The sequence below is a fragment of the Aptenodytes patagonicus genome, chromosome 1 (genome assembly GCF_965638725.1).
Source record: "Aptenodytes patagonicus chromosome 1, bAptPat1.pri.cur, whole genome shotgun sequence".
NCBI classification, from domain to species: domain Eukaryota; kingdom Metazoa; phylum Chordata; class Aves; order Sphenisciformes; family Spheniscidae; genus Aptenodytes; species Aptenodytes patagonicus.
In genome coordinates this window covers 91,338,069-91,350,829 of record NC_134949.1, presented here as the reverse complement: position 1 = coordinate 91,350,829, position 12,761 = coordinate 91,338,069, and the positions used below count along the sequence as shown (strand labels likewise).

Below are 12,761 nucleotides of genomic sequence, written 5' to 3'. Positions count from 1 at the left end.
CGAAGACTGGGTTCTCTGCTACTTGCTGTGAACTGCAAATGCCTACCAACTGCAACAGCAGAGAGGAGAGAAATGGGGGAGGAGGGAGAGTGCAGGCACACAGCCTCTGTCCTTGCTTGGCCAAACCCCTCCAATAACTCCTCAGTCATGGCAGCCTTCATGGATAGCTGCACACCTGTGTAAAGGTCTCTTGCTCAAGTTATTTCTGAAACTCAAGTAACTCTGCAAATGGGTGAAACAACTGGCTATGGGACTTTCTGGAGACTAGCAATGCCTTCTGCATACAGATGTGGCTGGAGATACGGCCTGTAGAAAACTTTAGGACCACAGAAGCAGGTGGTCCTAAGCCTTCTGCTTCCTGAGCTGTTCCCTCACGTGGCACATTATGAGTTATGTTTTACAAAAATAAAAGCTGTGATGAACAAGTGGTCTGGGCAATGGTGGATCTGTGCAGAAGTGCCAAGCATGCAACAATGCAACCAGAAGAAAAAACAGCTTTATCCACCTGAACTAAGGAGGAAGAAGAAGACTCGACTGATGGCAGAATGATGTTGAGCAGGCTTGTGAAAAATCCTGCACAGCTTTTTCTGGTTTTTCAGCTTCTGAAGGCTGATTCCAATCTCTGCAAGTTCCCTACCTGGGATGCCAGGGGAGGGTGAGGAAGGGATGGATGGAGTCCACAACAGAAATGCTGGTGAACTGGTTCACGTGTTGGCTGAGGCTTGTAAAGAAATCCTGTTCATTCTCAGCTGTTTGGAATGTTGCCTGAAGGTATGGATGTATGTGGTCTTCAGAGCAGGCAATATGCATAGATGCATAAAAACTGCTGGACTAAGACAGGATGAAGAAAAAAATTCTCCAGGTGGCAGCTGCGTGGTTTGTTTGCAGATTTGTTCTGTGTATTTCTTCTCTGTAGGTGTGAATACTCACAGTTCTCTACTTGCAAAAAAAAGCATGTTTCCATTCTCCGACAGATTTACCAACTGTATTTTTAGATTATTAATTTATTGTAATATTCCCAGCTCTGAGAAATCAGAGTCTTGCTGAGAAACATCCTCTGTTCATACTTGACAGAGCAGCATGGCCTTCAAGCCAACAAGAATCCCAAACCCTCGGCTGCTCCCCTCCCGTACACACACAAACATGTCTTTCACATTCTTGAATGTTTGTGGCTGGCAGCACTGAAGGTCTCTGTTCCTTCAGGCAATGGGGCAATGTGGGCTACTTTTCTGTACTCTGCACCTTGACCCCATTTTTCCAACAGGCTTTCCTACCCCTTCTTCCTTTCCCCTCACTTCTTCTTCTGCATAAGATCTCTTTGCACAGGCTCTCTCAGGCCCTATTTCTCCTTACCTTGATGGTTCGCGTATGACGTACAACGCCCACTATGTGCCATGCTTGCATCTGGCTACCCACCTCACTGCGAAAACCAGCACAAGGCTGTTGGTGGTGTTCGCTATCCTCTGACTCAGATGATTTATTTCCCATCCTGCTCACTGCCCTGGCATCTTAGTTTTTCACATTCCTTACAAGAGGGACTTGTGCCAAGCAAATGTTTCTTAGGACCAAGTATGACCTAAAACTAGCTCATAAATGAAGCCTCCTTCTCCCACCCCTTGGCAGCCCTGCCCTCTTTGGCAACTGGGGAAAGCCTCTGCAACGTGTGGTATGCTGGGAACCTCCTGCAAGAACTCTCCCTGTAATCTCAGGCATCTATCTTTAGGAGATCCTGCTGCGTGAGGAGTTGAGGATGACTGCTGAGGGTTTATCCTCAACAGGAAAAAAAGGTGAGGGTGTTTCTGACTGTGTTAGCTTGCACGCGAGGTGAAATTCCAGCATAGACACGGTCATCTGCAGTTCTTGCACGTTCACTAGTTGAGATAAACTCTGCAAGAGAGCTAAGTGATGAGCAGTGAGCTGCTCTGGCTACCCAGGGCTGTTGCTGACTGTGAGTGAATGCAGGATTGAAAACCTTCCCTCTCTATTTTTCCCAAGGTAACGCTCACCTTTAGCAGGGTACTGTGGCTGGCACAGAGGCTGGAGAAGGTAAAGCCAAGCCACTTCAAATAATCCCTGCAAATAACTAGCCTAGTCTTTTTACATCTCTCTTCTGCCTCCACTGTCTGACCCTCGACGTTTAAAGCAAATTACCTCACAATATAAAAAAAAGGTGAGTAAAGCAGTTTGCGAGCACCTATTTTTTCTGATCTAAACTTCTGCCTGACTCTTATGAAGGAGGAGGGAAAGAACAATACCTGATATTTTTCAGACTGGTTCAACTGTATCTTATGGCTGGGTTTGTTTGGGTTTTTTTTTTTCCTTTTCAGGTTTTACTTACCTGGAGACTTTCCCTGTTTAAAAACCATCATGTGTGTTATTCTCCTTTCTCCAGCTCTGGTTGTTCCCATGTTCCTGTTCCTAGTGGTTCATTCTTAAGCAGCTACTAAGTTTTCTTTGAAACCATTTCCTCTCGCTGGATTAAAATATTTCCTGGTCTTTTCAGATAAGGGATTTAAAAGATAGAGAGATATGTGCTCCCTGTAGCAGATGTGCTATGGGAGAAAACAGGTCCAGTTTTAAGATGTATCTGTACCCGAAGTGCATCACATAATTCCTATGAATTTTCTAGGTTTGCAAAATGTAGTTCGTCTCACACTGCAGTTTGCAAATAAGACATGAGAAAATAGCTACCCTTTTTTATTATGGAGTGAACCAAACGTTCTTGTTTTAACATTCATACTATATCGAACTTTTGGGGGCATCAGGACTTGGCCAGGTCTGAGCTTCGCAGCTCCCATTCATTTTTAATCCTTAACTCTGAAACTGTTCATCCTTTACCCTTGTGGTGAGACATGTTCTTTGAAAAGTTTATCCTGCTCACACAGAAAATGAACTCAGAGGTCTCACTGCTTTTCTCTGTCTCGGCCATTATGATCCTGTTCTTTTTGCTGTTGTCGATGCCTTGTGCCAGCTTGGCCCAAGTCTCCCCCACTGGGCTAAATTTCTTTCCCTGCACTGCCTGCTTTCCCTTTGCTGCCAGTTGACCTTTAGCTCCATCCAGTGGGATACCAGCTAGATGTGTCCTGTGTCCCACAGCTGCTGGACTCCTGTGTTGCAAGGAGGATGCATAAGACACTGGTATCAAGTGCTCTTTGGCACCAGGTTAGCTTGTTTCCTAGTTAACAGCCAGTTTGGGAACTTGCTTAATCCTAGTTTTGGCTTAGTTGAAAGTATCCAAGATGTTATAGCTGGTGCTTCCAATACAACCTACAGAGATGCTTGTCCTGAGTCAGACTTTCAAACTCGTAGTGATGGGAAAGCGGGCAAAAGGAATTGGCTGAAATTGTGTTCAAGCACTTCCACATGTTTAAGCACCCTGATTTAGCGCACGGTCCCGAGTGGAGCCTGACCAGGTCTGCAGTGTGCCTTTTGCTTGATTTTCGTAACCATGGAAATGCTGGGGGCAGTTTGAGATTCTCTTCTCGTCTTATGGCCAAGTCATTGCTAGACTCTGTGGCACAAAGAATACAAAAATACTGTTTCTTGTGCAGCACTGATAATTGGCTATGGCTAACAACAATTCCAGAGTTCAACAGACGTGGTTTTTCTCTCTCACTTTGTGTGCCAGTTGCCATGGTAAGCAGGAAGCACAACCCCGGCATTTTCCTAAAGGGAAATCAAAGTCATGAAGGAGGTAGGAAAGGGAGTCAGGCCCTGAGTTCAGCTGCTGTGTAGGGAAAAAAAAAGTATTTCATTTAACCTAATGATTCATCCGCTCTTTAAGGGGAACAAAGAGCAGGCTGAACTGCAGGTATGCCCACTGGGGCTACAACCACAAGAATCCCTGTATTTTTTTTCCAGAGTAGAATAACAGAGAGATACTAATAATATTCACTTCCACACCACAGCTCAGAGGTTGAATCAATGATGGCACTGCAAGAATCCAGGCAACCGGGAAACTTAATTTGGAATTTTTTTAAGTTCTTGTTTGTCCTTTACAAGTCAACAGAAGTGCATACATGATGCACCGGAGGCTTCATAGTTAATTCTCTTGTTCCAGCTTGGCTTCCCCTCTACCAGCATTGGGATCCCAGAGTATTTCCAGACTCTATTCTGCGTTGCTCTACATTATCACAGGCAAGGCAGAATTCTGCAGATGTGCTAAATGGGAGGATGTGGCTGTGCATCACTGAAACTTCAGCCTGATAGAACTAGAAATGGTAAGAAAAAAGATGAATTTTACCCTTGGAAATTTTAAAACATTTCAGATAATGGTAATTCTACAGAAGTCTCCAAGCCCTCGCTTCACCTTCAGAGCTGCAGAGCAGCTGCAGCCCTCATAACCTCCAATCAGAAACGTGTGTGATCAGGCCCAAACTTCGTCCCTGCAGTCAAAACCCAAACAAACACAGCTTAGTGCCCTGGCCACTCACACAACAGAAGAAGGGCCCAAACTCCATGTCAGAGGAAGACAAATGCACTTGCACCACATTCATAAACCAAATCCAGGAAAAAGAAAATGTTTCAAAACATCACGAGGGCACAGGTCTGTTTTTATAAAAACTCCAGTTTAATCTCATGGCTGAGACCTGGCAAAACATCTTTTTTTTTGTGGCTGTTGTTTTTCTTTCTTTTTTTAAAGCAATAAGGCACAAAGGCAGGCAAGTCCACACAGAGAACAAAGCTTAAAAAAATACAATCCATCAGAGCTAGCAGGAGAAATAATCACAAACCAGGGCCAGTTGGATGGGGACAGTCCTTTTCACAGTGTCTGACTTCCAGCCCTTCCCTTGACCTGGCAGCAAATAGTGTTTCAAAGGGGACCACTGCCTGCAAGAACAAGATCTAAGGTCTGGGCTGCTGCATGGAGCCCTCAGGAAGCACTTGCCTCCTGCCATCCTTCCTTTCCAGGGCTGTTAAAGTCCTGCTCCATCTCCAGTTGAACTCAGTGGCAAGCTTTCCATTCCTTGCTTGGAGCAGAACTAGTTATCACCAAGCCTTTACATTGATTAGGAGCAAGCAAAAGCTAAACCAAATTGGGATCAGCTACACCCACCCCGAGATATTTTCTTTTTTCCTAGAGATGGAGAGAGGCAAAAGGGACAACTGCAAAACCTGGGCATGCCTGAAAGCTGATATATGCTCCAGTGGATTGTTTGCATTTTCAAGGACTGGGGAGAAGCTTGTGGTGGAAAGCTACATCAGTTCTTGCACTCTGGTCTCCCCTGATCTCATCCCTCCTCTCCCAGGAGATGATCTGGCTCAGGAAGGCAGATTCAGGCCTTCTGCCCACCACAGATTAGCCAGAACTAATTAGCTTCTCCTCTGTGGGCAAAAAGCCAGTTGATCTCACACCCTCAGTGCTACAAAAGTTGCAGCAGAAAACAGTTCCATGCATCAACCCAAGTTTCACAGGGGTGCAGGATTCTATTTAGGCAAGTCCTTCGTTTTAATTACATTTCCTTTTTAATATATTTATATAGAATGTTCTTTTATATATATATATATATATATAAATTTAACACAATATTCACCACTACAAGCATTTCAGAATTCATAAAGAAAGGAAAAAGACTTTGATTGCACCATTTGGACTCTGGATGAGGGAAAATGTTGCAGGGCTTTATGGATGCTCTCTAATGCAGACCTAAGTTCCTCTGAAGCTCTAAAGGTGAAAAAAAGAAGTGCTTCAGTCTTTCTGAAGTGATAGCATGGGATGGACAGCCCAGAGGAATGTGGTTTATAAGGTAAAATACAATCCTCATTTCTGTTTACCCTCATGCCAATAAGGCAGCTCCTACATGAGCTAACATTATCCATGTCCCTCCTTTCCATCAGGGGATTCCCATCTTTGCCAGCCCAACCATTTCACTCTGAGCTACACTTAACAGAAGCTACACAAACCCCCTGACCACATGGGAAGAATAGGTGAAATTTAGTCACTTGTCTCCCACTGGTAAAAGTGCACAAGCAACACGTGCTGGTGATACAGTATCATGACTGAGACTGGGGCCATCTGCAAAATTAGGGAGTGGCCTTGACACTCTTCACAGTCTCAAGGGACTCGAATGTACTGCAGGGTCCCTGAAATGATCCTTGCAGAGCTGCAAATGATGTGACAGTCTATTTAGGAAGGTCCTTTCCATAGTGCCAAGAACAACCGACCTGGCTCTCCCATACACAAATCTTCAAATTCTGGGCCAGACCCATCTCCCATAAATCTGATCTATCCCTCTCCATAATGCTTCACAGGAAAGACCAAACAAACCGAAAACCAAGCAAAAACCCCAAAATCCTTTCTTAAAGTCTCTAGTGTTGCAGGGTTGTGCTGGAGGGCAGGAGTTTGGTACCCACCATGTACCACTGCAAAACCCTGAACTTTGGAAGAGCTTCCAGTCTCAGGTTCAATCTGCTACTGCAGGGTGGCAGAGGACAACCTAAGGGCTCTGAAGCAAAGATGACATTGGGTCTGACCCTGAAGCTGACCTCAGGAATGGCTTAGTAAAGTTGGATCTCAGGAAGCTCCAACCACACGGTCAGCACCACTCGATGGGAGATGGCTTCTGTCTTCTGGATCTATCCAACTATCAAGCCCTGGTCCTTGAAGCTGACTGCAACTATCAGTGTCAACATGGACCCATCATCAAGCATTAGAAACTCTGCAGAAGTCTGGGTCTGGATTTGGGAATGGTGACACCTGTGCAGTGGTGCACCTTGCAACTAAACAAGTACTCCCAGCTCTGCAGGATCCGGGGCTTTATCTCATCTCTCTTGATAGAAGCCCACTTTTGACCATAGAGCTATAGTGATGTGCCTGCATTAAGCCCACTTGGCTAAGGCTCTTGGAAGTTTGATACATCAGCTGAAGGCTGGAGATGCAATTGTGGATAGAGATGGGATCAAGCTACAAAATAGAGCTCTCATTACAGAACCTCTGCTTAATTAAAATCCAAGACCTGGACTGAGTTCAAGTTCTGAAACACCCTTAAAAAGTACAGTCTGGATACAGATTTTAGTTGAGGCTGACCTTTAATATTAAGTAAAGATTTCTAATAATTTTCTCTTGCAGGAGTTTCACCACTTATGCCAAAAGCACTATTACTTACTGGAACACTGTTAAGAGTTGAGACAGTGTATTGTACACAAATTGCCAGATCTCATTTCTTGTTCATAGATCAGCTTATATGAGAACAAGGCGCAGGGGGAAGAATGGATTTAAGGTGCCAAGGTTTCATCACATTTTCTTTTTCTTTTGATACATTACTTCATGAGCTTCGCTGGCTCTGTTCCAGATGCCTTGGCAGTCAAAACTTCTAGGAACTGAGAGAATATAAATCCCTGCCCAAAGTAAACTATTTTGTTGATGCCAAAAAAACCTGGGCATCATTTCCACAACTTTTACTTTCTCTAAAGCCTTATCACAATACCTCATATCGCACCTTTCCAAGTCATTTGCCATTAACCCAGCCGTGATGGTTAAAAGCTTTCCCATGAGGCAGTAAAAAAGCCATTTGGGTGCCATGTAAATGCAGCGCAGAGCTGTGCTAACTATGAGGGGCATGGAGGACTGGAAATCCCCTAGTTTTAATGGGAGGCTGCACGGGCATCTTATGGTCTGGGAGGAGGATAATACAATTGTCATGTAGCTGCATATTCCAGACCTGCCGTCCATGGCTTGCTCAGGTAAAGCATAAGCTGACATCTGTGAGACAACATGGACCCAAACAAGAACTCCAAGCTCTCGTCTGGTTTAATATTCTCCCTCAACAAAACTGACAGCACGGACTTAGTTCTCCGCTCTGTTCCCTCTTGTACTGTGTTATGCACAAGTGAGGAGTACAATGGGGAGGATCAAAGACTGCAACTGGTGACAAGGAAAAGCCCTCTTGTTTTTTCACACTCCCTTTGGATATGGCAGGAGAAAATTCTGCTGAAGATACATTCCTTGCATTTGTGGGCCCAGAACTTCTCAAAAGTACTCTGGCATCTCACCCCTTTAGCAATCAAAGAGTGCAGAGAAAGCATTGTACAGACTCTGGGCCCTCCAGCCACAATGACACTAATTAAGTGACACATTCAGTACAGACCAAGAGCTCATGGATTGAGTTTGCTAACAATTTGAAAATGCCAGTACTTCAGAAAAAAAGCCCTAAACATACATCCATTGGGAAATTCTGACTAACGCTCATTGTGGTGGCTATAGCACCTCCTACCAGATGCTCAGTTACTGCTTAAACTGTAGCCCCTAATACCTACCCAAGGGCCTACAGACTCAGACATCTCCATGAACGATGGCCCCTGCAAGCACCATTACAGGGATAATCTCAGTGCTGGCAGCAGCACCTGTGTTCCCATCTCCTCCATAGTCACTAGTGACATTTAAATTGCAGAGACAACACAGGCTGTACCTGACTTTGCAATCGCCCACAGTCATATACCAGGCCATAGATGAGTCCGTGGTTAACGCAGAGTTAGAGGCTTTATAAAGGAAGCTTTAATTCTATTCCCGTGGCAGCTGTTGCTTATAAGAACGTGTATTTGTCTGTAACAATAACGGCCCTTCAGGAGAGAGTTTATTTCACTTCAAATCCCCCTCTCAGGATATTGTTCATGATCTGTTCTGCAGTCCCATAAACCATCCTCTTTACCATACTCTTAATCAATGTGAAAGCACTGAGGGCCGGGGAGGTGACAACCAGCCATGCTGTCAAAGAAACAGTGTAAAATCACAAGGAGAGGAAGTTTAAAGGAGGAAGAAGCACCTGGGGACATGCCACACAGTGGCAATGAAAGACCAAGGGTCAAAGATATGTCAGTCAGGGTGCAAGAGGGCAATAGCCCAAGGACATGCAGATCAGAAGATCCTCTTGCTTTTCTCTGCTGTTGGCGGTGTGGAGCACAGCTGGAGATAGTCGCAGAGGTGTCATCTGGCTTTAAGCAACGACGAAAATAGTTGATACTGGCCTTTGTTATGACCATATCTTTGCTTTCATTGATACCAGGCAGATGTGGCTGAGCACAACAAAACTCATGAGCAGGACTTGGAAGATTAAAAGAACAACTAGGCATTTCCTGTCCAGCTACTTTCATTGCTTGCACATGCTGGAAAGAGCATATCTTTGATGCAAGGACAGAGCTGGAGGCAGTGCCTTCAGGTTGTATGTTTGTCACTGGAACATTCTTGGGTGTCTCACACACTGTATGACTTGCTCATGCCAGCTTCACCTTCCTCTTCAGCTATCCCGAGTCTCCTTGCACTGTTCATCTACACTGTCTAAATCAGACAACAGAAATGGATAGGCATGGTCCTTCACTGGCGGCTGGGAAACAATGGAAGAAGGTCCCAAACATCTGGACTTACCTTCTCAGCAGATGTTGTGCCCCTGCACCCTGGGCTGCAGTGCTTTGGAACAGTGTTTCCTCCCAGACCTATTTTCTAATTATACCGAGATTTATTTTTCCTTTTTTCCATAGGGAGGATGAGACTTTCACAGGGCTTGTTAGACAATAAGTATGAGGAAATGCAAGTTCCCTGGGACTGGCTTACAAAAAAAAGCAGACAGTGAGGGACTAGGCAGGGGTGAGAAAGGGAAGGAAAAGCAAGACAAAAAGACTATGACCCTCTGTAGCAAAATGCTTTGCAGGAAACCGTAAAGGATTCGGGTCCATCTTGCACAAAATAGTTATAAGAACAGCAAAATGGCAACAGAGTTGGTCTTGGACACTCCCATCCCATCCACCACAGAAAAGGAATAAGAGAAGCAGTTGCTACTCGATCTGCCTCCCACTTCGTCCGTCCAGAATCACAGAGCGCCTCTGAGGCTGGTAAAAGCAGCTAGTAGAGGTCTCCAGTCTCTGGCCATTCTTGGGGATGGTCATTTTGTTCCGCAGCGTCACCCCCTCAGGCGTTGTCCGCGAAGTCTCAGACAGATCGCCACAAATGGGGCTTGAAGAGGTGGTCTGAGTGGGGCTCCTTATGGGTGATAACAACACCCTGGAGTCTGCTGAAGAGGAGGGATGGTCCATAATGGGGAAAGGGGGACTGAAGAGAATCAGACTCTGGGGCCTCCCGGGCCTAGATCTGTAGGAAGGCTTAGAGAACGCTGATGGCCTCTCCATCTTTGAGGACTGCGGGTTATCTCCAGCTGTCTCCCCCTCAGAGGTGCGCTTTCGGCGCAGAACAGGGGCATCCAGAGCAGGGTGATGGCTGGACTGAGATGGTTCCAGCGGAAAGCCAAGGCTGCTGTGCCAAGGACAGGCTGAGTCCTTTTGAGCTGGGTCACTGTTTTCTTTCTCTGCTTTGGCTTTCTTCTCTGTCAGTGGGCTCTTGGGGGCCTCCAGGTGGCTCCATGCCACCCGTTGAGTCTGCGTAATGGCCTGCTTGGCTTCTGATTCCTTCTTCTCAGCTGGCAGAGCAGTGTTCTGAGCTTGCAGGGGCTGGGGGATCTGAGTGTACTGAATCTTGGGCGGTATCACAGGCACTGCTCTAGCCTGGCACATCTTAATCATGAAGGAGGTCCTGACTGCCGACACGCTGACAGGGGCAGAGTTACGACGGCCAGTGGTGGCGTGGGCCACTGCCAGGTAATCCAAGTCTAAATCCACGTGGGCATTGAAATGAGACCCCCAGGGAATGCTTTTACTGGCAGCAGGGCAGGTAGTCGGCAGGGATGGGACAGAATCACTGCTTTTTACTTCCTTCTGCCCGCACAAGAGGTTCCCAGGGGCAGAGGGCATGGACAGGCTCTCGAATGTGAAGAAATCTGGAGCTGGAAGGAACGAATCCAAGTTGAGGGATGATGGCCTAGTCTTCACTTTGCGAGGTGTTTCTTCACCTTTATTACTCAGCTGTGACTCAGTGGCAGAGCACAATGCTTTAGTAACAGTCTCTCCTCCCAGGGCAGCGTCCTGAGACATGGATAACTCCTCCTTTGTGTTCTTCATCTGTGAAGAACTGCCTGGGCTATTTTGGTACGGTAAAGACAGCTCAAGCTTTGAGCTCCAAGGGTTTTCTTTGCTCATATCCACTTTCTTTTCCTCTGGCTCTGAAAGAGGGATTCCGGAGGGTCCTTCTTTCTCAGCTGGTGCTTCCTCCCTGCTGAGGGGGTACCTCAGCTCCTCAGGTTTCAAAGGTTCTTCTGGAGGACTTGTGCCATTCTCACCTTGCTTAGCTTTGCCCAAACTAGAGGGGGAGATGGGTTGTGTTTTGGGAAGCTCACAAGTCACTGGCAGAATGTCACTGCATGGTTGCTGCTGGTCAGTGGCATCTATGAAAGAGAATGGGATAGTCCACAGACTCATCACTGTGTCTTTACTGTCCAGGGAAAGGCTGCGACTGAATCGTGGTCTAAGAGAAAGGCCTGTCTCTGCTCTCTGGCTCTGTGGCTGAAACTCCTGTATCATCTTCTCCTGAAGGTCCTTAGAGGTGGGGGAATGGAGTGGGCTTGTAACCCACTGGTGATCCTCCCATGGCTCCACAAGTTCTAAGCTCTGCACATTATCTGTCCAGGTATCCTCATCATCCTGGTCACCAGCATCGTGGGTTCTGCTAACAGCATTGCCCTCCTTCAGCTCCTGGATTCCAGCTCCACTCAGCGCCTTGGAGGAGAAAGTGTCCCTTTCATCAGCAGTCGTTATCTCAGGCTTCTCCCTCTGAGTTTGGACTCTGGTAAGACCATCCTTTTCCCTCTGCAGCTGGCAAGTGCTATCTTTTTCTCTCCCTGACTCTGAACATGCTCCTTTGGAACAAGAAAATTCATCACTTGGGGCAACCTCATTAAATTCTGATTGACTACGAAGCTTCCAGTCCAGGGGAGGAGTGAGACATTCACTCCTGCTGTCCACCACTGGGTGGTGGTTCTTTGGAGCAGCTGTGCCAGTCGGAAGAGTACCCAGTTTGGGCAGGGCTGAAGCACAGCTCTGCTGTGCAACCACATCAGACTGGCAGTTGTGGAGGCTGTCTTGCTGTTCCATGCCGGTGGCACCAAATAAAGGCACCTGAGTTGTTATCTGTGGTGTTCTGCCTGCAGATTTCTGCTCAGACGGTGTTGGACTCTGCCCTGGGCCAGAAGAAGAACTATCTGTTTGTACTGAAGAAGAAGATTCAGAAATTAGGGCTGTCTTGGGGACAGCTGCTGGCAAGAGCAAGAGCTCCTCTTCAGGTTCAATAATTTTCAGTTCCTGCTGTATCTCTGGCCACAGCGGTTCTAGACGGGCATTTGCAGGGTCCTCCTCAGTCTGAAAAACAGAAGAAATGCCATGACCTGGCAGCTCACAACTTACCAGTAAATACCCCTCCATTTTCCTCAAACAGCCCTCTTAGAATAGACAGGCTCCTGGATGAGCGCTCATGGGTACAGAAACACAGACACGCATACTGCTACCAGTTCAAGGAAGGAAATACGTCTATAAACAAGTGGGTTTATGGAGCAGAAGATCCGAGATGCAGCCAAAATGAGGCCTGGACAGATGTACTGAAAGAGTGAGGTGAATGAGTAGCTGGAATGTCTCAGCCTGTTTCTCAGCTCTTCCCATTCAGGCTCGCTTGGCCTTGCCAGGGGATCTGCATTCCCAAATTGCACACGAACTGGAATGAATAATCTATTCAAGGAGCTATGCCAACAGATCTTTAAATAGCTGTCCAGAGATGAGTATCGCTGTAAGAAACTTGGTGAAAAAGCTCTGCTAGAGATACAGGGGAGGCAAAAATAATAATTAAAAAAAAACAGTGTGTAGAGAATGGAAGAAAAAAGGACTGTTCA

The 12,761-nt window shown here is 46.3% G+C and overlaps 1 protein-coding gene across 1 annotated transcript in view; it reads right to left on the bottom strand.

The window, feature by feature from the left end:
• Positions 1–4,555: 4,555 nt before the first annotated feature.
• Positions 4,556–12,761, bottom strand: part of ARHGAP31 (Rho GTPase activating protein 31) — a 61,128-nt gene continuing 52,922 nt past the window's right edge. The window contains exon 12 of the mRNA XM_076348880.1: positions 4,556–12,237. Coding sequence (XP_076204995.1) covers positions 9,769–12,237 — 2,469 coding nt within the window. The 3' untranslated portion in view covers positions 4,556–9,768. The remainder of the gene's footprint in view (positions 12,238–12,761) is intronic.